Genomic DNA, 26,889 nt, shown 5'->3' on the forward strand with positions numbered 1-26,889 from the left:
ACATAATGAGTTAATAATTAACAATAGTTATAAAAAAATCCCTTTCCAATTGGACTTCCACTGAGCTAGTTTTAATGTTACAACAAAATGAGCATTCTGAAGAGAGTGGAACATTACAAACAGAGAGTGGACTTTATGCATATTTAGATTTATTTAGTTAAAAGCAACAAAGGAAGTAGAAGATATTTTCTATATCTTGTCATACCCATCACCATTTTAAATTAATTATACATGTACAAAAATGAGTTTGTTTATTTTTATTTTTGGGGCTGGACATGGTATAGTGCTTAGCATGTTGGATTGTGAATTGAAGGTCCACAGTTCAAAACATATCTTTGCAAAGTGCACTCTAACCTTTTGAGTATAATGTAGTATAAAAGCAACAATCAAAAGTGACCGTCATTCCATTCAAGGAGCCAGACAAAGCACTTATGTTGGCAAGTGCATATGTGCTACCTACTTTCTCTTTGGACTGTAGTTCAAAATTAAGGACAACTATATTTGAATCCTAGGAATCTCTGACATGGTTGTTTAGCTCATTTATGCATAAGGTGTTATTTGGGTTAAAAAATTTCAACTATTTGACTCGTTTTACCCCAGATCTCTTCACATTTTGTATTCATGTCAAGTAAACTATTAGCATTTTGCTATGAATTAAGTTAAAATTAAATTTAAAAAGAAATCAACTTAGTATGAATATTTCAATTTACTCTTGTCTACCTTAGAAAAATTGTTTTTCTATCTGTCATCATAAGAATTGACATGAGAAAAAACATAAAGAAAATGGTTTGTTGGTTATAGCCATTCATGGTGAAGTTTTTACGTTCAAGGGATTGCTGAGAAACATCAAGAGGTGTCTCTTAAACACCAGTACAATGTACACTACAGCTTGTAATTTGGATGAAGATAGAAAATATTTTTTTGTTTACCAACTACACTTTAATAATTTACTTAATATTACTAGATTTTTAAGAATAACTGGTATTAATGTACTTCTTGAATTTTCAGGTCAAGAAAGACCTCAGTGAAAGAGTATTGAAATTAGACCAAGAAACAGAAAAATTGAGGGATGAAAATCAACTATTGGAAGCTAAGAGAGTAAGTCTCTTTTCTGTGCTGAGCTCAAATATTGGTGGAAGTGTATGTTATGTATATTTTGTTTTGAAACTGGAAGTACAAAATCCATTTTGTAGTACTTATTTTGTGCATACTGTGATTCCACTCCTGTAGATGAACTAGATTAATGTTATCTCAATGCTCGCTTTCTCAGTACTTTTTTAATATGATTATTTAAATGAAAACAGGCATTTTCTATTCTTTTCACACATGGAAGTAACCATTATATATTGAAATAAACCCAACTTCTTTGATCTGTAGCTAAATGTAATAACCTTTGTAACATGCACACATAAATTGTCATAAGTAATGACTGTCTTGTTTTGTAGCTAGACCTAACAGTTTACCATAATAGTGTTGTTAACATAAATAAAAATAAAAAATCCAAGAAATTCTTGAAATTCATCAAAGTGAGAGCAGAAGATATATTATTCTGAAATGAGAACTCATAAATTACTATACAATATAAAAGTTGAATTACAGGTTTCCTGCATAGGTGTCAAAAATTACTTGAAATTAGTAGTTAAAAACACAAAGCAATGTGTTTTAAGAACATTTATTTTAAGAAATTCAATTTTTTTAACCTTTTATTTTAAAAACTAAAATTACACAATCTAAATTAAATTTTCATATACCATGTTGAGAATCATAGCGATGAGTCTTAAATGTAGTCATTCCCTTCTTCTTTCCCCTCAGTGTGGATTCCTGTATGTGGTGAGGAGACCTTCTCTGAGATCTAAACATCCACCCACATGTTTGCCATGCGTGGCAACCTGTGAAGGGGAAGAGAGGATCCTGGTGGTTGAGAAATGGCCTTCCTAGCATTCAGCTGGTCCATTTGGGCTAGGGTCAACCAAGTACCAGTGTTGAATGTTCTCAACATGTATCGTGGACATTGTATCTGATGCTGGTGTTTGGGTATAATGCTCATGAAATCTTGGCATTGCTGCAATGTCCTTGTTTGGCATTGTAGTGCATTCCCTTGTAGGGCTCCATGGGTCAGTGGGCACTGAAACATTCTTTTTTATTATGGATCCCCCAAATAAAAATTTAAATAAAATAGTGAAAAACAGTCCATAGATAAACGACCACATCTTGAAGATTATGAGCAGCAATCTTCAACATCCGTAACGGCTGTAACTCATTTTCTTATATAACATTCTCTTTCAGATAAACTATTAGGATGTATGTCTCCCTTTTTTATTCAGAAGGGACTAGAGGGACTTGCTGGGTCTTCAAAGTCAGTCAAAAATCTTTACTCTGGTGACATATTGGTGGAAACATCTACATCAAAACACAGTGAGCTCCTCTTACATTCAAAGGTGATTGGGGATATACCCATTGAAGTTACTCTCCACACTACTTTGAATTCATTACGAGGAATTATTGTTGAGAGGAATTTGAAGAACATCCCCGAGTCGAAGATTTTCACTGGTTTCTCCACCCAAGGAGTTTCTGCTGTGAAGCATATCTCCACTCACAAAGATGGAATTAGGATGCTGACCAATGTCCTCATTTTAACATTTACATCACTGCATCCACCTGCCACCATCAAGGTAGGTTGTCCTAATTGCAAGGTACAGCCATATATTTTCCAATCTCTCTCAGATGTTTCCAGTGTCAGTGGTTTGGTCACTCAAAGACATCATGTCATGGTTCCTTGATATGTGCTTGTTTCAGTGGCAATGACCACAATGCCAGTGACTGTGAAACGGACCCTTATTGTGTTAATTGTAATGGCTCTCACCCATCCTATTTTCACTCTTGCCCTAAGTTGTTTGAAGAAAAAGAGGTACAGCATTTGAAAATTATTCATAATATTACTTACCCTGAGGTTCAAAAGTTACTGCCCATAACTTCACCTCAGATGTATGCTGCTGCACTTTATTCCACTACTACAGTGGGAATGCAGACAGATCTCTCTATTCATCCAAAAGAATCATTCTCAAACTATATGAAAAGTCTTTTGACCTCCATGGTTAAAAAAGTTGATGAATCAACTTAAACACCCATCTCTGTTCCTAACATTCATTCCAGCAGACCCCAAAATCCACTTCCTTTGGTTCTGGGTGCAGGTATTTCCTCAGGTACATCTCCCATCCCAGGATGCAAAACTATCATTTGTTCACATCCTCAGTCACTAAAATCCTCTTCCAACAACAAAGACCTGCCCAATCGACCTATGGCGAGATCCATGGAGGTCTACAGACCTCCCTTGAATAAAGAGAATAAAGAAAAGACGTGTTCGTAAACAGAAGGGCTCTCCACCCAATTCGTCCACACATAAATAAAAATGGCCACCTTGATACAATGGAACTGTCAATGTTTACATTCTAATCTGGATGATATCAAAGCACTTTTATGGGTTACGTGGCCATTTGTCCATTTTCACTGAACATTTTTTAATGGGCAGGCAATTCGAAGTTTGTATGGGTTTGACACTCCCATTCATTCCTGTCAGAACATGGAGTCTCTCAGGTCTTGTTTTGAGTGTCACACTTTTCAGTATAAAGATTGATACCACCACTGAACAACTCTCTCTCACTGTTGCAAACAGGATCTATGTCGACGACTTCCGCATCTATTATCAGTCGTAGAACTTGAGGTTTATTGAGCAGCAGCTACAGACTGCCATCAATCATTTACTGGAGTGGACTGCAGCAAACTGTTTTAATTTCTCTCTCTCTAAAACTGTTTGCATGTACTTTTTTACCACCAACTAAGTACTCACCCCAATCTTGAACTCTTGTGTAAGTGAAGTTGTGCTTCTCGTGGTCCCTGAGACAAAGTTCTTGGAGCTTATCTTTGACCATAAGCTGACTTTTATATCACACATCAAACAGCTATGAGTCAAATGTACAAGAGCTATGAACATCCTCTGTGACCTCTCTTCCACCAGTTAGGGAGCATATCAATGTTCTATGGTAAAGATATATCATGCTTTTAATTGATCAGAACTAGACTATGGGTCTATGGCTTTGCCAGGACCTTGGCTTTGAATATGCTGGACCCCATTCATCAACAGGGACTTCAGCTCTGTACTGGGACTTTCTGCATTTCTCTCTTCCAGAGCTTCTACAGAGTCTCATGAACCTCCTCTACACCTCTGCCATTTGCAACTGTATTGTATGCTTTGAAACTTTGATCCTTACCACAGTATCCCACCTGGGAATGTGTTTTCCTTCCTTAGTGCACAATGCTTTTTCAGAACAGATGATCTGCCATTGCTTCTTTTGGCCTTCGTATCCAGGTACATTTGGATGAGTTGGGTTTGTCCTTGGATAACACTGCTGTATCAACTGGTCAGCCCATCCCACCATGGCTTATTGTGACCTTTCTTTAAATCATTGGAGAAAAGTGGATATTCCCAACTGGAAGTACTGTCTTTCATTTACTCAACTTCTTTTGAATCATCCCTACATTCCCATTTATAGGGATTGTTCAAAATCAGGCAATTCTGTGGGTTCTGCCATGGTTTGTTGTGGTTCTGCAACAAATTCCTTCTACAGTTTTTTGTGTTCACTACTGAACTGTATGCCATTTCTCCTGCCTTGGATCACATTGAAGCTAAGCAGTACTCAAACTGCACTATTTATACTGACTCACTTAGTTCTCTACTGGCCCTGGAATCGCTTTACATTAGTTTTCACCTTGTTCTCAGTGATATTCAAAACCAACTGGCCCATTTCTTTTTAACATCTGCTTCTATCCAGTTCTTCTGGATACAAGGCCACATTGGCATTCATGGGAACGAGCTCACCGACACTGCAGCTAAGTCTCTCTGCTCTCGTACTATCACTGTTGTGCCTGTTCCATATGGTCCTGTATTCAAGACTCAGCTATGTGCCAGTTGGCAGTCGACTTGAAGTGAGAAACATAAAAACAAGCTTATGCAAATAAAACTCTCTATTGGACTTTGACTGCCTTGTTTCTGTAAGGATTGGAAAGAGGTGGTTGTCCTAATTAGACTATGCATTGGTCACAGTTTTTTAACTCATCATTTTCTTTTATTTGGAGTTTATGCACCAGTGTGACACTCAGGTCACAATATATAGCCTACATTTTACTGTCATGCCAACGTTATGACAGCACCATTTTCGGTGTCTTCTCCCAAGATTTTATCCATAACATTAGACAATATCATTGGTGATGGTCACTGTCCATTTTACAAATGTTTTAGTTTTGTTAAAGGCTATTATTATTATTATTGACCTTTGTAACATTATTTAAGTTTTTAATTAATAAATTAGTCTTTTTTTAATGGGATTCCTTTTGACGAATTAAAGTACAACTAGTTTGATATGTATTTAGAAAATGGGCATAATGTCAAATAACTCAAAACCAGGACTGGAAAGGCCATCTTCAGGTGACTAACTCTAATGTTTGAACTTTTCCATTAGTCATCCTGGTAAAATTATGCTACAGAAAGTTTTTTAAGACTTGTATTAGTGTACTTTCTGTCTTACTGCATAAACTAGATATAAAAATTGGATTTAGTGCTATTTAAGGTTTTAATTTAAATATTAAACTTTGTTTTGTTTTACTTTAATTCCTTTTTACAAATTTTAATAATTTTACTTTACTTTTTACCAAATGTTTGGCACAGATAGTCTGGTTGCTTTGCATCATAAAGTGCCAAACCAACCAACCCTTCTTCTCTCACTCTCTCCTTGAGTTTTCCTTAACCTTCTTGCTACCTCTGCCTCCATCATTTCTTAAACATTTCCATCTCTTAATTCAGCCCCCCGCTAGTACAGCAGTATGTCTCCGGATTTACAACGCTAAAATCAGGGGTTCAATTCCCCTCGGTGGGCTGAGCAGATAGCCCAATGTGGCTTTGCTATAAAAAAACCAACTCTTAATTCAACAGATTCTTGTGCATATATCCCAGCTCTGCTGACTGTTTCAGCTTTCAAGTCTTACTTCTCTTTCTTCCACAATTAATTTCTCCTCTCTGCTTTTTTTGCAGCCTATGAACTATTATTTGAAGGTGATTTTGATATGGCTTTTCTTAGCATTTTAAAGGTTAAGCATACATATTACTTTTCTCCTGAAGGATTAATAATCAAATGGAAACTTAGTCATTTTCATTGGATTTTAAACCAAAAGAAGTGATCAGTTCTTTATATCAGCTCCCTCCACAGCCTCCTGCTGGAAAAGTAATCAGTATAATTAAGTATGGGGCATCAGTTCATCAGCTACCCTTGTTTAACACAATAATGAGTTATTTTTAAATATACTATGTTCCTGATAGTTACACTTTTAAAAATAGAACAACACTAATCCATTGCATTATGTTTCAATTGAAAGTTTTTAATGACCAAAGTTTCTTTGATTCCTAAAACAAAGTCATTTTAACAGTTAAATAATTTTAAATTTCTTGATTGTTAACCAAATATCATTGAAATTTATAGCACACTAAATGCTCACCAACATTTTTGTGCACTTTGGCAAATGTCAAACTACTCCAACACTGTTGTAAAATTTCATCAGTCTTTTTAATACCCAGAGTATTGATACATTGTAGATAAAGTTTAAGCAGTTCATCATACCAATTCCTTATTCTAGTGATAGATTTAACTTTAGTCTTAAAATTTAAGGATCACTCAAGGTTAAACTTGCTGATAAGTAATGCACAATAAAGTATAGATTCTTGCTTGTTTTCTCAAGACATATTTTCCACTGAATTGTAGTGTTATACCAAGAATGTTTTTTGGTACATTATACACCTCCACTTTAGGGATGGAAGCTTTATGGATGTGTTCCCTGATCACTATTATACTTAAACATAAACCTGAAAAGTTAGCCATGCATTAAGTCTCACTTTGAAGAACAAAGAGATATCTGATCATTAGCAAAATAAACATAGAAAACTGGTTCTGTCAGAATAAAGTTTAGTGAGGTTTGAAGATTTCTGTTACAGTATTATAGAAAAATACAGAAATAGGTTACATGTTGGAAGATGTGTAGCAAAATCAAATTTGTGCTTTTTTTTGTGGGAAATCTGGTGGGGATTTTGACACCTTTATATTTCTTTTGGGGACTGTAGAAGTCACCATGCCAAGTTAGGTGGAGATTTGCCCAATTATGTGCAAGTTCTTCTTCCTCATGTGATCCTGTATTACTATGTCAAGCTTGATGCTGATTGATCAAGAAATGTTGAAACGCATAAAGTTTTGATGATGGTCCAACTTCCCCATTATATCTTTCTATATAACTGTGTCAGGTTGTGGTGATTTGGTAGTTTTTCTGAAATTAGATGTGGTCTAACCCCCTCTGGATATTTTAACCCTCCATATTACTTCTGGTGACCATAGGAGTCACCATGCCAATTTGTTAGAGATTGGTCAAGTTGTGTGCAAGGAATTTAGCAGACAGACAAATATACAGTTTTGCATACACACACACACACACACATATATGCAGATTTTTGGGTTTGCTCTTTGAACTATCTTTCTGATTTTTAAATTTGTTTTACTGCTAAGCTGAACCAAGAATACTTTAACTTAGATATTTTCAAAATGAAATGTGCTGCAACTAAACCATGAGGGTTATTATAGAGTTGTAGCTGCAGGTTTCAATTGGACAAAATTGGTCTTGCATCATTGTGTCTCCCTGACGAACAAGCAAACATAACAAGGAATTTCAGCCAATTATTATGATCTTTATGCACCAGCAATACTAAGTGTAGGGCAAGTGTGTACCCAATTTGATTTTATTACTCATCACGACCTCTATCAGATCTAACTTATTATATGCCCAAAATTATCCATGTGGCAGGTGGATAAACAGAGTTTTTACTCTTCCATGTTACTTCTGGGAACATTAGGAGTTACCATGCCAACATTGTTGGAGATTTTACTTTATATTTTGTATAGATAGATAGATAGTTTTATTTCAGAATTTGAAAATTAGTTTTCCATAATAAGTAATAACCATTTAAACTAACTTCAATAGAAAAAAGAACATTAATAGTATATAAGAATGTTTTTGCTGGCAAGAGGATGTGGTTTTCTGATGTGATATTTTTATTAAAATTTTATGATCATTTCATCTCAGTCATCCTCACCACACAAGTTTGTGAAAAGCTATGAGTTACAAAGAGTAGAATGAAAATGCCAACTTTTGCCACTAGTATTATTCAAAACAATTGTGCATTAATTAAAAATTGTTTCAGTCATGTAATGGTTAATCATTCAGAAGATGACTACTATCTTTTTAGAACTATTTTCTCTGATTTGCTTTATGATGCTTAAACATTTTAGAATTGAAATTCTTAATTGTAATGATAATATATACTAAAAGTCAGTCAAGATTCTCACTTGTTAACTAGATGTTTTATTCTGATTTAATTCATGTTAAGAAGTATCGTAGGTGTCATGGTTCAAGTCTGTGAGGATTGATTTATCATTAACTTGTCATATTTATATTTCATTTATGTCAGTTAAAAATATATTTTTATAATAATCAAATCATTGGGAGCATTATCTAATATAAACTGTGATTCAGCATAGGAATTTGAGTTTTGATACCAATTTGAATAACTTTTTTTAAAATGCCAACAAGGTGAATTAAAATTGACATATTGACCAAATCAATGGCAAAATTAAAAATTTGTATGGTATATGTAAATATGGATATATTATTTGAGTCTTACATATAACATATTAAGTACTGTAAACCTACTATTTCAAGGCTGTCAGTTCCATTATACAAGTACTTTACATATTAGAAATTAATAGTTAAAATAGTATGCTTCATGGTTTAGTTTCTAGGTCAACAATTGTTATCTGTCATATATAGTTATTTTTTATGTTGTGTGTCACATTATGTGTATCATTGTTTAAAAACCTCTGTTATTCTAAAATTTTAAGGTGAAACCAGTTATTTATATTACCAGGTCATTCTGTTAACTGAGGAAATTACAAAAACCTGTCATTCTTTATCTTTAAATGCTCATCATTTGTGAGTTTGAGTAGTAATTTTACAGAAATGTTATTGCACCTAGTAATACTTGTTTAAAAAAAGTTACTATGATGTAGATTTCCATGGAAACAGAACTGGAAGAAAAAACTAATTGTATGGTAGAAATGGTTAAAAAGAATGCAGAATTACAACAACAGGTTGCAAACTTAGAAGACAAATATCAAGAAGAACTTCAAGCTGGAGCTAGGGTACTTTTATTTTATTGTCCCAAACATTATAATACCCAAGAATTAATGTTTTTCCTTTTAATGTAGCTATTCATATGTGTTAATCTCACAATATGTGTTATTAGTTACACTTATGAATGAAATATTATTCTGTTTTGATACTTTCATTTAGTATTTTTTTTGCTTCCTCTTTTTTACTGTAAGATACAGTCTTTTAAAATATTAAGCTTCAAAAATAAAAATGTTATTCTGTGTAATGTATGTGTGTGTTCTTGGCATTGTAGCATCAGATAAGAAATATGCTAAAGGTAATTGTATATTCGTTTGTTCTCTGTTGTTGTTTTGTTTGAAACTAAAGTATATAATTTTGATTGTCACAAAATAATTTTGTATTTTTTTCTGGAAATATGTACATTTGGTGATGTACATTTTCCAGAAAGCTGCAGATTTGAAAGAAGCCAAACAGTTAATGGTCCAACAAAAGATGGCCTTACAGACTCAAGTAGAAACTCTGAAGGAGGAATTAAAGCAGGTTATAATTTTTGTTTGCTGTACAGGAAAATATTGTGAAACGTGCCATATTTTAACAGTTTATAATCACACAGTACTCAAGATGATACTTTAATTCATTGCAAGTTTTATTTCATTGGTAATTGTATAAGGCATAAAATATGGCTAATTTGGGGATTATATATTATTGGGATTATTATTGAGTCATTTTATTATTTTTTTGCCTTATGTGATAAAAGTTAGCATATCATTTTCGTAAACAATTCCATTTGGTGATAAACTATATTTTCAGAAAGTGCTAATGTCATTCAAACATTAAGTTTTACCATTAAATTTATGTAATTAAACTTGACATTAAGACATAGTTCATAATTTGAAAATTTTACTAATAATTAAGGTTTAATTTCATAATTTTGAAAAGAAACTTTCATTTAATTCTCAATCTTCACTTCTGTGTATCACATGACACACATAACACATTTTAACCTTATATGATCTTTGAATTTAACACTAATTATATACTTATGCTATAGATATTGCTTAATTATAATGTCAGTTTACAACCTCCAAGTTTCTCACTCATCCTGTCACATCCTGGCTTCCAAAAGATGGCAGTAATTTTCTAATGGATTATTTGTAACAAACAGAAAGAAAGTTTTCTAAATTCTTCACAGTTGTTGTTTATTCATGTGCTAGTTTCTCTCTGTATCTTTGTAATGTTATTATCAGCCACCTAACAGAATTTATAGCTTAGGTATATTAAATTATAGTTGTCATAAGACATTCTTTTTTTGTTCCTGACATTATTTTAGTATAAATTACGTGTTTGAAATGCCATAAAAATTGTTTTACAACAACTTCATTACAAAAAAGTAGGTTTATAGAGTTTCATTTTCCAACAGACATACATTCTGGCCCCTCAGTGGCACAGTGGTATGTCTGCAGACTTATAAATGCTAGAAACTGGCTTTTGATACTCATGGTGGGCAGAGTACAAATAGCCCATTGTGTAGCTTTGTGCATAACTACAAACAAAACATAAGCACTAATTTTCTTATATTTATATTTTTAATTTATTATTATAAAATTAACTAAAATGTAAAAATTAAAAACTTGTTTGGTTGGATAAAATTTAAGTGAAAGAAAAATAAAAATGAACTTCTGATTCTCTGTTACAGCATTTACTTATTATAAGGCATAGTTGTGCTTGAACTTATAGCTTAATAGTTTGTTTACAAGGCTGTTCAACTGAAATAAATGGCTTTTAGGATACTCTGTGACAACTTAACTCTAAAGCAATAAAATCAAATTAATCAATATTTGTAAATTTTATTACTTTTGGTGTTAAAATAAATAGTGCATAATATTCTTTTACATTATGTAGTCATTCTAGAAAGAAGAAAAAAGTAATTTATATTTATTATGTATTTTTCAACTTTTTCTTTTATCCTAAGTTGCTGATTTTGCTACAATTAATGTTAGAGTAAATAAAATAAAATTTGACAAAGTTTTAGTAAATGTTACAAGTATTTTGTACACAATAAAGCTGTTTATTAAATAAAGTATTTATGAATTTATGGAATCAGTACGATTCTTATGTTAATGACAATGTTTTAGAATAAGTAGCTTTATTGTGTACAAAATACTTGTAAAAGTTACTAAACCTTCGTCAAATTTTGTGAAGATACACTTAGTGTATTTAAAACTATAGCAAGCATTGCTGTGTATAATTTCACAAAACCTGGTTGGTACAATGTACCAGTGCTGTTCACCTAAGGTTAACCTTACTACAATGGGCTTAAGTGTTTGCACAACATTGTAACCATGGTGATATACATAGTATGACTGTGAAAGTACTTTACGCATCTTCATGAAATTTGGCAAGCTTTCAGTAAACATTAGAAATATCTTGTGGGCAGAAAATCAAAATTTTTAATTAAGTATTTTACTAAAACATTTTCTCTAACTTTATGGCATAAGAGTGTTGACTGCTGTAAGTGCAAAGTAATTTTCGTGTTAAGATTGAAAATATTTTTCTTCATCTGAAGACTTTCAGATTTCATTTGTATAATCCCTAAAACCTTCTAAATAAACACCAATGTTTTTTGTTGTTGTCATTTTAAGAATAACTTAATATTTGATCTTTTATTTTCTATACTATAACTCTTTACAGGGTCAATTAGTTTCACCTTCTTATAACTGTCATAAAAGAATTAGGATATAATTTTAAATTACTTTTTTTTCTGTCTGGAATGACTGCATATTGTAACAGGAAGCCATAGTTGTTTATTCTAAATAGCTTAAAACTTGTTACAGTATACATCTATTTATACTTAATTTTATTGTTTTGTTACCTTTTAAATCATGTTTGACTAATAATCCTGCCACACAAATTGTAAGTCACATGGGAAATGTGTAGCTTAAGCTACCCTATGAAATTATATAATGCATGAGCTGCTCACAACCATACCCCATGAATAAATTTTATTATTTGTAAACAATTGCTAATTAAGAACAATTGAACAACACAATGTATGATTCATAAAGAAACTTGCCATAAAATATTGTTTCTAAAAATAACCAAATATGACATCCACTCTATGTAAACTATGTAAATTTTAATGCATGGATTAAACTTGAATTGAAACAGTTATGTATATCTAACATTATTAATATTTACTGTACTTTATCTATACTAATAAGTTGCTAATTTTTACGTTTTAGTTACTAGTACAATAATAAATAAAGAATACACATGAAAAGCAAAAGATATAGTACTTACCTGGGTCTTTTTTCTTTGTTGTTGACTTTTGATAATATCCTTAAGCTTATATTTAAGTAACTGCTTTACCTAAAATTACAGAATAATAATGTAAAAACTAGACAATGTCCTGTAAGTATTATATTTTTTTCAGCTTTTTAACAGTGCAATACAAGCCATTAAAAATTCAGCTAAACTTCTCAGTGTCTTTCCTGTGAGAATAAAGGTTGATCTGGAAGACAACACTGTAACATAATATGTCATTTGATGGATTAGAACTTTGGCTTCCTATTGGTTAAAAATAATATAGTATTAAAGGTCGGAGAGAACTACTGACAATCTGTAAAGTAAAGGATGTAACAAGTGGGTATGAAAAAAGGGGTCCAATTTTCTAGTTTATGGCTTTGGAAGCAAATAAAACTGAAGGCTTTAAAATTTTCTTTGCTTGAGTATAACTGTATGATAATGTGTAGCTTAACTTAAATTTTGTGTGTCTCAGGGGCATGGTAAATAAATTAGAGAATAGGGAAGACCTAGAGAACAAACCTCACAATTCTCACACTAGGGTAGATTGAGGATTTTATTTTATAAAATTAAAAACTTAAGACTTGTAGTTAATAAATGCAATTTTAATATATTTTTATGGTAAGTTTATTTGTATGTGGTAACAAAGTAGTTTAATTAAACTTTGTACTCTGTAAAAAGTTATGACATATGCACTTTATCCCCTGCTGGGACAGTGGTAAATCTTTCGATTTACAGTGCTAAAATCAGGGGCTCAATTCCACTAGGTGGGCACAGCAGATAGCCCAATATGGCTTTGCTATAAGAAAAACACACACAAACACATATGCATTTTTGACCTAATCAATGTTGAAAAATGAAGAACTTCTCTAGAAGTAAAAGAAAAATTTGGATGAATTTGGAGGAAAGAGAATTGAGAAATAAATACAAATAAATGACATCAACATACAGTAGTCTTGAATTAAGTGTTTAAACTTTTAGGTATTTATCACACACACACACTTTAAGCAAAAAACAATAGTGAATGGTCTTCTTTTTAACTAGAACAATGCCAGGTATAAGAAAGAAATAAACAAACTGGAGGAAGCTGTGAACGCACGTAAACAAGAAGCTGATGACTTGCGATCTGAACTTGTAAGTACTTCTTTGATTTTGTGTTTAACATTTTTTCCCTGCAACTGTTTGAACTCTTTCAGCATTTTAATTTATGTAAATCCTTTTGCTTCTTAACTAAGACTTGTCAAACTTGATAAAGCTTGTAATTGTAAATTGTTTTTCTTTTAAAAAACAAAGAGGATTTTTTCCCCCTTAAGATTATGTTCTACATATGTGAAAGTAATTCCCAGTAGGTAACCAGAAAATTATAGATTGTTTGTATACTGAGCATGATAATTGTTGAAATATTGTGTTAAAGGTGTTAGTGTATTTCTGGTGATTGTGTGCATATAATTGATTAGTGTTAATAAGTTATACTGTTGGATTTATCATGTGAATTTGAGTAGGATTGATAATTATTGCCATTTTGTTGTGTTTGTTGAAATGTGATAATAAATATTAAGTTTGTTGTAATGTAAGTTATTGGTTTTCCTGATTATTGCAAATGTAAATCTGATATGTTTAATTTTTGTTGTTGTTGTGTACGTGTGAATGGAAGGATTTGCAAATTCTGTAATAATTGAATTGTTTAAAGGAATTAAAGTTGTGATATATAATTGTTTAATATTTGGAACAATGTTTTGCTGGTAATTATTTGTACAGGAGCAAAATTTAACTTATTTCTCTACAAGTATACCAATCATCTTTTTAAAATGCAAAGTTATATGAAGATTTATACCAAAACATTAAATTTTAACAAATGTGATAATAATAATCCAAGTGTTAAATTAAAGCTTTATCTAACAAAATAGTCATTAATTAATTTTAAATTTTGTGTATTTATCATACACTTCAAGTAGAAAACAACAATGAGTAATGGTCTTATTGACTAATTAGAATAAAGCCAGATATAAGAAAGAAACAAAATTTGTATATTTCAACTTTTAATACTATCCTACATTGCTGGATTTGCTACATTTAGTGTTAGAGTAGAGAAAATAAAAGAAAAAATATTTTTATTTGTGAGAAACCTTTCATATTTATTTAGGAGGTCCTACAGGTGATAGAAATGTAAATATATCAGAACTTTATAAAGTTTTTAATTGGAAAAGGTATGAAATACCTCTGTTTCTTTGTCATAGGATGTGCTCATCGTAAGACACGACTGTAATATGACTTTGTAGCTTAATCACTTGTTATGTAGTGTCATGTTGTATGCATAATAATAAATTTCCATTTTAAAGTTAGTTTGAAAATGGTTTTTTATTTATGATCCACCCACATTGTATCACTGGCTTTTTCTGGTTTGATGAATTTTTTTTTCCATGGTTTGTACAACTTCTCCTACTCCCTTGTTTGTCTTTGCTGACCATTTAAGATATAAATAAGATGAACATCAAAACCTTAGAGATGGTATCCATTTACAAATGGCTTTAACACGAAATTTGAAGGTAAGTTCCTGGCTAGTGTGCTAAGCAACAAAATGTCATTCAATCTTCCTGACTGCAGGGATTTCTACATCTTTTTCTCTTCATTAGCAAATACTCATAAAACAGACTACTATAGCCTTGGAAAAGGAAAAAAATCTTTGTATTTATCGAGTTAAACATTTTTTGCTTATAGATTAATATCATTAATCATCCATCTCTGATGTTGCACCCTCAGTGGCACAACTGTATGTTTGCAGGCTAATGCTGCTAGAAACTGGGTTTCCATACCCATTGTAGGCAGAGCATAGATAGCCCATTGTGTAGTTTGTGCTTAATTATAATTTTTCTCTTATAATGTGCCATATAATTGTTATAGTCTTTCAGATTTTTCAGTTGATCCATCACAATAAATATGTATGAAATCTAAGTTATGTAAATATATTGTCAACTTATCAATGATATAAGACTTACAAACTCTTTGGCAGCCTTAGCATTGAAGTACATTTCACCTAAGGACATTACATTCACATTGTGGATTCTTAAATAATGCAGTGAAGTTGATAAATGTTTTTTTGTGCTTTGATGCATAGTAGGCAGTGTGCAACAAAACAATCTGTGCATTTAAAAAAAAAAGTGTCATTTTAAAACTTCTTTAATAGCTGTTACATCATCTTTGCTTTAACCTCTGAACATGTAATAGCCATTGTTTCCTCACAACATGCAAATATCTTATGGTATTTCACAGACTCCTTCATAGATAAATAACCAGCAACAAACTTTAAAATAATAAATTTAATTATATTATCAGTGAAAGGGAAAATATTGCAAAATATCATTAACCAACAGGTAATTTTAATATATATATAACTTTTATTGTATAAAAATGTACACATAGTTCTTTGATAACATTATTTTGTGATAATAACTATAGATCATTTTTATTTTCCAGTGCTAAATGATAGACATTATGTATGTTGTTTTATGATGGTGTTAAATGAAAATTAGGTTAAAAAAATTGCTTTTAGATCTGTTAGGATATATAAATATAAATATTTTTCTTACTGGTAGCTCACAGTATTTACCAGCAGTTGTTGATATGCATGTATCATGTATATATGAATACATGTTTAGTATACTGTTTATGGCCTGTTAGTTAGAATGCTCAACCCCCCTTCACACCAAACATGCTTACTCTTTTAGCTATGAGGGCATCATAAAGTAGTGATCAATCCCACTATTCATTAGTAAAAGAGTAACACAAGAGTTGTAAGTGGATAGTGTTGTCTAGCTGCCTTCCATCTAGTATATTACTATTAAATGAGGGATTGCTAGAGCAGGTAATCCTGGTTTTACTTTGTGCAAAATTCAAAACAAACTTGTGCAGTTTATATGCAAAGAGTATTGAATTGGTAAGTAGTGGAATAGAAAATTAAACAGTAGTTATTAATAGATAGTTTTAACATCACACTCTTATTAATGTAAAAATTACTGATTTTTGTTAATAATCCTTCACAATGGAAAGGTATAAAACTATTTACTTTAAAGTTTTTTTAAAAGGCTGTTTACTTCATTATTTTGTGTAGTTCTCTCCCACTCTCTTTCTTTGCATGATAACTATTTTACATGTTTCATTTCCATATTTTTTCTTTAAATGTTTCTTAATGAATGCTACAACCTACCAAATTCCAACATGCTCTGTCTATAAGGAATATGAATTTAGGGCTAACCTAAGTCTCCTAAGCTGGAAGAATCTTGTATGATGTTTTTGTGATTACAACTAAAAATGCTGATAAAATCAAGGGTAAAAATCTACTGATTAAATTAATTCTGGTTGTTATAAATTCTTAATTTATGGCATTACATCACTTAATTAGATAAGAACATTAAATTAACTGCCTTAATTACTTTAATTTTTATCCGAACTTCTTGATAATTAGTAGATTGATCTATGAAAAGAACTGAGTTGCTTACAGAATGAAATTGATGTATGATTTATGATTTATTACATGACAGGCCCAAGAAACTCAAAGTAAACAGGCACAACAGGAGGAGTGGGAGGCTAAAGAAGCACAGTGTGAAACACAGAAGAGCATTCTGAATGAAAATCTGAACACACTTCGAGAAGACCTATTAAACGAACAGTCCAAGCGTGAACAGTTTGAAAAAAAAGTTGATGAACTCAGTGGTGATAAACTTGGTGAGTAGGTGCTCTTCACAGTTTTATCCTTCATTTAAAGTTTATTTATTTGCTGAATTTCTCAATTAGTAAGAATAGCCACTGCTATTTTTTAGTAGAAATATTTATCTCAGAATTGGAATTGCTCTTTGTCATACTCCTTGTCAGTCTGTGCAAATCAAACAAGTGCTGCTTGTGATTTCTGACAATTTGAAGAAACTTGTATGAAAAGTTTTATTTTAAATAGTAGCAATTTTTGTTTCAATACGTACTGTAAAGATGAGAAACAAAGTTCTGATTTTTACATCTTTTTGTTTTCATCAGTAAATACTCATAAAACAAACTACTATAGCCTTGGAAAAGGAAAAAAATACTTGTATTTATCCAGTTAAATATTTTCTACTTAAATTTATACCACTATACCACTAATCATCCATCTCTAATGTTGCACCCTCATTAGCACAACATTATGTCTGTGAACTCACAGTGCTATAAACTGGGTTTTCATACCCATGGTAGGCAGAGTGCAGATAGCCTATTGTGTAGCTTTGTGCTTAATTCCAAACCATCGTCATCTAATGTTGCACATAAGGTAAAATTTAAATTTAGAGCTAATTTTTATAATATGTTTAATCTTTTACTAGATACACTATGAATATTTCTATGTATGATAGATGCTGAATTTGAGTAATTGTCTATTTTTCATTTATTACCTTTAATGTCTGATTCCTGTCTGATTATTAAGTTAATCTTGATGTAGTTATAGCCTGGAATGTCAATTTTAGGTATGTATTTCATGAATCAAGAGACTTGAGAGTGTATTTGAAGTCTTGGCCTTTCTAGGTAAATAATAGATATTAATAACCAGATATTTAGGTAATTATATATTGGGAAAGTAATTGTTTCATTCTTCACATTAGTCAAACTAGCATATTATGGGTTACCTTGTGAATTTGTAATCATTACTTTAAGCTTGAACAAAAGTGACCTTCATTGCTAATTTGCAATGTTCAAGTAAAATTTCAAATTTCAGCCCGTTTAGTCATTTATAGGTCCCTAAAGTAATACTGAACACTTGTAAAAATAGAGAAAATGATTAACTTTATAAAATAACAAAGCTGAGACCAGCTCACAATTCGGTAAGTATAAATTTGGTCAACCCATTTTTTCTCTTTTAGCATGAAAAGAAATAAAGTGGTTATTTATTTTTAATGCTCTTTTCTTTGTAATTGATCAACAGTGAAGTAAATTTAAAAAATGTGTGTGCTCATGACTAAAGAAAGATACTGCTTCCTTTTGTGAAATTGGAATAAGAGGCTTGTTTCTTTTCATGAACCATTTTGTGTTTGTATTTACTTCTGTAGTTTTGACTCATGAATGTTATCACAGATGATGAATGTTATATTGCTTAAAGAAGGTATAAAATTCAGTTTTGAGAAAAGTACTGCAGCTGTTTCTAGGTAAAGTGGCTGTTAAGGTTCTGATAGATTTATGTATTTTTTACAAACATGAATTTTATAACTCCATATTTATAAACTTTTTTTTTTTATTCTAGCTCTGTGTATTAAAATGTTGGAACATATGAACATGCAGACTAACTGACTTTTCTGTGTGGAAATTCCATTATGTTTATTTTATTGATAAAATGCATTTTTATTTTAAAGAATCGAATCTACTCCCTTCAATCAGGCAATCTAAATTATTTACCATACTAGTGTGTTAGGCATTAAATTATCTTTATTGTATAATGGATGTAGATAATGATACCTTGTTGTTATTAATCTAGTGACTCTAGGGAAAATGCTTTAAGTACCTCAGTACATCTGTTATTGTTGCTTTTTCTCGACTTCTGAATGTGTTAACATGATAGATCAAGTTTAAATGCTTAAGTATTTATAATTTTTTTCTCTATCTTCTAATCATCATACCAAATAAAATTGATTATCAGGAGAGTCAGTGCTGTTATGTTAATTCATTACTCTTTTCATTTTTTAGCTAACCATATTTGAATTTTCAAAAGGAAAAAACTATTAAACATGTTTGATATATAGTTAGTAGTCAGTTTATGATAAATACCAGTTAAGACTTTTTTTTCCTACATTAGTTATTTTTATAACATGTATTTTACTCAATGCTTGTACAGTAAAGTTTGTCAAATATTCTATGAGATGAATTTTTAAGAGATAATTCATTACTACATTTATGGTCATTGTGAGTAAGTTGTTGTAAAAGAATGTAATATTTTTTTCTGAAATTTTCCTGTGTATAAATGTTCTGTTAAAATTTTTTGAATGATCTTATGTTTTTGCTGTTTTACTAATATATGAAAAATATTTGTAAAATATGTGCACATGTAATTAAAATTGTATTTAATAACTAATATGTGAAATTTTTTCTGAGTAAGCATGTGATAATTGTGATCATGTGATAATATATATCATATTATGAATTGGATGATTTAGACTGTAGCATGAAAAAATAACACAAATTTTGTCTTATGATGTTACAGTAATTCCATTTTTCTAGTTTTAAAAGTATCAAATAGTTATACTTCAAAATGTGTCATAATATTAGCTAGTAACATTTTGGAGTAAAGCAACAACAAATGATCTTTAGAATGGAGTATCAACTTTATTAAACAATGTGTTGGAATAAAGAAACACAGAACAACTCCTACAGTAGTCTGTCCTTATTGAATAGTATCAGGTATACTACTTATTATAAGAAAATGAATTTGTAAAAGGAGCTTTTAAAGTCCAGAAACAATTTTTTGATCCAAGGGAATGAATAATGTATTGAAATTAGATGAACATATAATTTTTTGAGATAATGCATCCTAGGCCAAGTTAAAGCTAGTTCATAACAAAATTGTATTCCACCTCTTAAATGTGAGTAAAAGTTTCCCTTTAGTTTTCAAACAAACTGTATCAGTAAACGTACTCTACTTCACTGGTACAGTTTGTCTGAAAACTAAAAGGAAACTTACTCTAGCTACGTTTTACTGAACAAGTCTATAAATTTGTAAATGGCTGTTCTCACAAAACCTTTATCATACCTTCCTAAAATTGAATTTGCATAACATTAAAAAATATTAAGCTCATAGCTGTTTATCACAGAAAACTAGGAAAGACTTGATAGCTATGTTATCAAATATTGTAAGGGTGTAGTATACATGATGTGGTACAAAGTATTGTAGTTCATGGTTGAGCATGAAAGGGTCCTCATATATTACATTTATTTTATTTCTTTATACCCTAGAATTAGAAGCTAAACTGGATAATGCTTTAGATGAAAGAAGAGTACTCTTAGAAAGGTATGTATATTTTTCTTATTGTTTTTATCAGTGCATAAAAGATGAATCTGATTTTAGCATGGAATTTTACTATAAAAGTATTATAAAGAAGTTTTGAAAAGCGTAACATGACCAATGTATCCTTCATTTGCATTTTATCTTGATATTTGTAGATGTCTAAATAGTGAAACAGAGTGTGAGAAACTACGAATGATGACAACTGAACTCCGGAGGAAGTATGATGACACTGTAGCAGCATTGCAAGAACTAGGGAGGGAAAACCAAACATTACAGGTAACATTATAAATATTGTGCCATCGTTATTTGCTACATTTTGTTTTCTATCAAGTGTCTTTTAAAAACAAAACTACTGAAAAAGAAAGAAGATAACCAATTTATAGATTAATTTGTATCATGGTACAAATAAAAAGCAGAGTCCCAAACTAGCCTTAAGACTTGTTAATAAATTTCTTGGAAAAAGATATTTATTTGAATATTGTTTAACTAGAAATGAATGGTCACTTAACTTTCCACATTAAATGTTGTAATTTTCTTTGCAAAAACGTCTGTTTTGTTTCCATCAAAATATTTCATAAGTTCTGAACTTTGATTTCTAAAGATTTTCAGTTTTTTCTTATTTAAAATGGCACCAGACAGATACTGTAATGGAAATTATCTTTTATTATACCCATTAGAAAAACTAAAAGTTAATTGACTTAAAAAATTATCTGTTCATTTAACAGATATTATACTTCCTTTAATTCCTTAAATGACTTTCAAATTAGAAATAGTAATTAAAATATTGGATCAATTTAAAATTCATAGGAAAAAACTATGGTCTATACTTACAATATTATACCTTTTTTGTATGCCATTTACAAAATTGTTATCAAACTATTGAAACCTGTTTTGATTTTTCAAAGTTATTTGTAAAGAACAGATTTTAGTTTTTTATAAAGTTACCTTCCTACTCACTAAAAAATCTTTAACATTCAACATCTACTTTTAGATTGAGAACACAAAACACATGACCAGGAAGTGGGCAGATGATTCTGAAGTTACTCATTGTACCACATGTGGGAAAACCTTCACGGTTACTGTACGAAAGGTAAGGAAGTACTTATTACTTCTTTTCATATTACAACCATAAAAATTTGGAGTATCATGTCATTAATAACCACCTGTTTAAACTATTTTAAACCAAAGATTCATCAGTTTAAGATATTTTAAGTTTTTTAATTATATGAAAAGGTATTAATGAAAGTAAAAAACAAAAATTAAGATTGATTGAAAATTATTTCAAGTGTTGATAGATGTTGTTCTGGTTAATCCTTATGCTACAGGCTTAGTATAACATACATGAGTTCATCTACACATTTGCACACATTAAATATTTGCACTATAACTTTTGATACATGTTTCTTCACAAAATTTGGTTGACTTTCAGTAAAGATTACAAGTATTTTGTATAGAAAAACTCAGATTTTTTAATGAAATATTTTACTAAAGATTAATTTGTGAAAATAGACTAATTCATTTATAGTCTGAGTCCAAAGTGATTTCATGTTATGGTTAGAAAACTATTCTTCATCCCTAAAATTTCAAATATTATTTGCATAATCTCCAAAACCCCCTAAATATATTTCAGATGTTTGTTTTCAGTGAAACTTTACATCTAATGTTAGTTTCTATACTCTAACGATGTGGGGTCTGTCACTTGACCAACCTTGTAATCTTCATAAAAAAATTAGGAAATATAAATTATGCTCTTTTTGTGCTAGAATGACTACATATTATAACACAAAAGTACAAATGTTTAGTTTAAATATATCAAGTCTCATAACACTATATGTTTCCATATATATTTATTATTATTTATTATGTTGACCTTCCAGTCATACCTAGCTAACATTACATAACTTGCATTAATGTTATGCATGTGCACTTGTTACGTATCCAGTAATATAAAACTGGCCTTTAGGCTTCCCTGTCTTGGTTGTTTTAGTGGACTTGTATTTTGTAATATACAGTTACATTTCGATTATTACATAAGAAGTGTGTAATTATTACATCAAAAAGTTCTAAGACTTCACTTTTATTCGAAAGAATAATGTACATACATCAGTATCATATGCCATCCCCTTCAAAGTAATCTCCCCCAGTTTGTTCCAACATTTCTGCCATTTTCAAAGCAATGCTGGAAGTCTTCAACTGTTATGCAGCTAAGTTCTGCTTTCACATTACTATGGATGGTTGGAATGTCATCAAATCTCTTTTCTTTCAACTTAACTTTGATGTTTTGGAACAGAAGAAAATTACACGGGGCAAGATCGGGAGAATATAGGAGGTGTGGTATCACATAAATGTTTTTCTCTGCCAAAAGTTCTTGAAGAGACACAGCAGTGTGTGAAGGCATCATTCTTTTTGTCTATTTTTATTATGACAGGGCCAAAAGATGCATCTGTCTTTGAACACGTTTTTTGCAACACAGGTATAAGGTGTGGAGAAATGGCTTGTTCATGGGGAAGATCACTATTTGTACTTTGTACACACCTCAGTGAAGCTCACTGTCTCTGTGCTGGCACCTGTAACAGAAGAAGTCTCAGAACCTTTTGATCAGACCTTGTATATGCATATAGATTATTATTATTTAGAATTAAATTATTGAACTTGTTTTCCTTAAAATATAGAACAATAAATCAAGAATAAAGCAAACGATTATCCCTTCTCACTATGATCTTTGTACTTAGGTTCCTAAGCATTTTTAAATATTGCACATGGAAGAGATCAAACAAAATTTTTTTTAGGTTTTATATGCATACAGTTGAATAACCAAAATGCAGTAAATAACTATGCCGATGGCATAGAATTCCACTATAATTTATTAGCGTAGTAACTAAGATGTATTTTTAAAAAAATATTAATCTTTAGGCAGACGAAAAACACAACCTGCCTCCTTGAAAACTTGGATGAAAAGAATATGTGTGTCTTTTCACAGTTTAAAATAGCTGAGAAAACCACTATGGGGACATTATAAGATGCTAATTGGTTATTCAAAGGTTATATAATCTAGTAAATGTATATAAAGGACTGTTTTCAAAAATGGAAATAATTGAATGGGGCCAGTGTGTTTTATTTAGTACATAACCATATCTCAGCATAATAAAAGATACAAGGTTCTTATTTTATATTCTAACTTGTTAATATTAATATTTGTATGAAATTATAGACTTAATATTTTGACATCACAGACATCTAATTTTAAACAGTGCTGCATTCAACATACCACATGTCTCACTAAAATATATATTTAGATGTGTTCTTTTAATATTTTTAAATTAAGATATTAACTCATGTATAATATTAACTTTGAATTATAATCTACAATTTTATTTCACACTTATTGACATGAATTCATAAAATAGTAGTTCAATAAAATTTTGAATGCAAATCAACAAATGTGATGAAATGGGCTATAACCTGTGACCCATCATAAAAGAGTTTATGTAAATGGTTGATTTTGTTTACACTATACTAATGGATAATTCATATGAAAAAATAAAGCTAATAAGGGAAAAACATATTTATGAATTAAAATATTAACATGTACGTTTTGTTTGTTCTTGAAATATTATTTGATACCTCTTTTGTTTTATCTTAACTAATCATTCAAGAAATTAAATTGAATGTCACTCATTCAGATATATGAGCATTGGTTTTAGAAAAAGAAAAACTTTCTTTGCTGATGCTTTAATATGTTACATACTTTTACAAAATTTTAGGCTTATTGTAGGTAATTTGTTAACTATGTATATGTAACTTTGAGCATTCAAATATGTAAATGATGTATAATATATCTGATTTTTTCAGCACCACTGTAGACATTGTGGAAACATCTTTTGCCAAGAATGTTCATCTAAAGTAGCTATGATTCCTTCTGCCAAGAAACCATTGCGTGTTTGTGACTTGTGTTACAACTTATTGACCAAGTAAAATGACTATAGCTTGTTTTATATATGTGAAGAAAGCAAACTTGGAACCTTGTGCTTGTCCACTGACCATTAAAGAGCCAAAGATAATGGAAAATAAATCTATTTTATTAAGAATAATACAGTGGTGCATATAAATAGTCAAAGAATTAACTAATATTCTTCATAATCAATATTAACATTTTACTTTAACCTTGCTTTAAATCATCAGATTCTAGGTACTATCTGAAAAAGTGCTTTTATATTTTACCACAGATGTACTTTATTTCAAGGAAACGTTTAGAAGGCTTATCAGTACACTTAAGGGATTGATGCTCGTTAAAAAAATCTGTAACTTAATTTAATTTGGGAGTTGATTAAGAAGCAAAACTAAGATAGATTTTTATTATGGTGTGAACATCTTTTGCTGATAAAATATTATTATAATTAATTATATTTTTGTCATGAAGGCTTATAAGATCTTTGCATGGATGGAATAAAAATGTAGTGCTTGAATATCTGGTAAACCTAATCATGTTGTCTCATGAGGAATATAATTCAAAATAATGATCACATTTATTGATTCTGACATTACTAAATAATTATAAATGGAAAATTATACGAGAAATTCTTTACATTAATTGGTTTAGGATATTTTATTCCATGTCTTTTATTGGTTAATGTATGGTTTTTTAGTGTGGAAGAATTATTAGCAGTGCCATAACAGGGTTTTTCTTAAGTATCTCATGTGCTAAGAAATTCATTGTGATGTATTCTCAACTACTTGTGGTTGAAATTTTATTTTTTTTCAGAAACAAATGTAAAGATAAGAGATGCAGTTTCCTTGAATAAATATTTACCATTACTATATTGAGAATTGCTGTATAAAAAAGTAAGCCAAAAACAGTTATTAGCCTAATATTGTAATAGTCTTGTACAAGTAACTAAATGGCAGCAAATTTAAAGAATAAACATGGGTGTTACATGACTAGCAAAACAAAAAGTAATCAGTAAGTACTGTATGCAAACTAACATCAATGCCTTTCTTTCATAGTAGCACATAAATGAAGCTAAAACATAACTCCCCAGTGACTCAGTTGTTAGCCTGAGGGCTTGTAATGCTAAAAATGAGGTTTTATTACCAACAGGTGGCAAAGCACAGGTAACCTACTGTGCAACTTTGTGCTTAACAACAAATGAAGTAATAATAGTAAAACATACCTCAATTCACAGATTATTTCTCTTAAAACTGTAGTAGTTCCATTCATGCATTTTTCTGTTGAGAAGCCATTAAATAGAGTTTACTAATAAATTTGTGTAACAATTATTTTTGAATTATTATAAACAATATTGTGATAGTGAGTGTAGTTATGGTCATATAATAAATAGCTTCTAATCAGATTAAGAGTGAAATAAAAAAATCATCCTAGTAATCAGTATAGCTAAATACATGTATTTTTCATACATTTCTACTTATAAGTTTAGAATGCACTGTTATATCAGTTGTGTACCTTCACTGTTAACTGTACTTTCAACCATAATTCCAATAATATATCATGATATTTGGTTGCTACAAAGACTTTATCTTTTATCTTGTTGCAGCCAATGACTCAGAAAGAAGTATTTCCAATGTTATTATTATAGTTAACCTAATATTAATGACCTTGACATTTGTCAAAGTCAAAGTAAAATAATTTGGGACTCTACATTAATTACCCCCTTCACAATGCTTTCTTTGGCTATCCAGCCACCAAAACTAAATGATCAGAAGTCTTCAGTAAACATACTTTTGCACTAGCTACATGACTATTTTCTGCATTTCTCATACATTCAATTCACAAATACAGGAATTTCAGTCAGACTGGTGCTCCACCAAAACTGTGTGTGTCAGATAACTAAATAATTTTCCTTATTATTTCATTACCAGTATGTTATCATTTTATGTGATTTTTAGTTACAATTATACTTACTGCTAACCGATATAATTTATGTCCATTAATAGACATTTTCGTTATATTTAATTGAAAACACTGGGATCAACACTGGGAGTAGTTTGGATGACAGGACTGATGTAGTGGTGCGGCATCTGGTGAGTTTGAGATGAAGTGGAAAGTCTGACCTTTGCCAACCACAGTAACTTAATCCAAGCTCTGGTCAAAACCCATCCAAGAATATCAAGGAGAGACCACAAAGACCTTTTCTAGACAGAGTCCCCCAGTACGAACTATCTTCCCAGTACATTAAACAACAAACACCAAATGGTGAAGTGGATTAACTGTGAAGAGTGGTCAGTCTGTTTGAGCATAATGTATACTGCCAAGACAACCATGGATCATATAAAAGGTGGAGTCATGCAGAGCCAAC

The 26,889-nt window shown here is 30.7% G+C and overlaps 1 protein-coding gene across 8 annotated transcripts in view; it reads left to right on the plus strand.

Annotated features, from left to right (window-relative positions):
• The window catches only part of LOC143253288 (uncharacterized), a 142,587-nt gene extending 116,631 nt beyond the window's left edge, over nt 1-25,956 (plus strand). For 7 of the 8 annotated variants that reach the window (XM_076506906.1, XM_076506908.1, XM_076506903.1 and 4 more), the window contains 9 exons: nt 1,009-1,098; nt 9,159-9,290; nt 9,706-9,801; nt 13,609-13,698; nt 17,103-17,286; nt 20,524-20,578; nt 20,731-20,851; nt 21,567-21,665; nt 24,428-25,956. In XM_076506906.1, coding sequence (XP_076363021.1) covers nt 1,009-1,098; nt 9,159-9,290; nt 9,706-9,801; nt 13,609-13,698; nt 17,103-17,286; nt 20,524-20,578; nt 20,731-20,851; nt 21,567-21,665; nt 24,428-24,550 — 990 coding nt within the window. In that variant the 3' untranslated portion in view covers nt 24,551-25,956. Of the gene's footprint in view, nt 1-1,008; nt 1,099-9,158; nt 9,291-9,705; nt 9,802-13,608; nt 13,699-15,037; nt 15,111-17,102; nt 17,287-20,523; nt 20,579-20,730; nt 20,852-21,566; nt 21,666-24,427 lie in introns of those variants that run through there. The other variant, XR_013029490.1, reaches the window with a different exon arrangement.
• The last annotated feature ends 933 nt before the right edge of the window (nt 25,957-26,889 follow it).

This window comes from Tachypleus tridentatus, chromosome 6, assembly GCF_004210375.1.
Source record: "Tachypleus tridentatus isolate NWPU-2018 chromosome 6, ASM421037v1, whole genome shotgun sequence".
In the NCBI taxonomy this organism is placed as follows: Eukaryota; Metazoa; Arthropoda; class Merostomata; order Xiphosura; family Limulidae; genus Tachypleus; species Tachypleus tridentatus.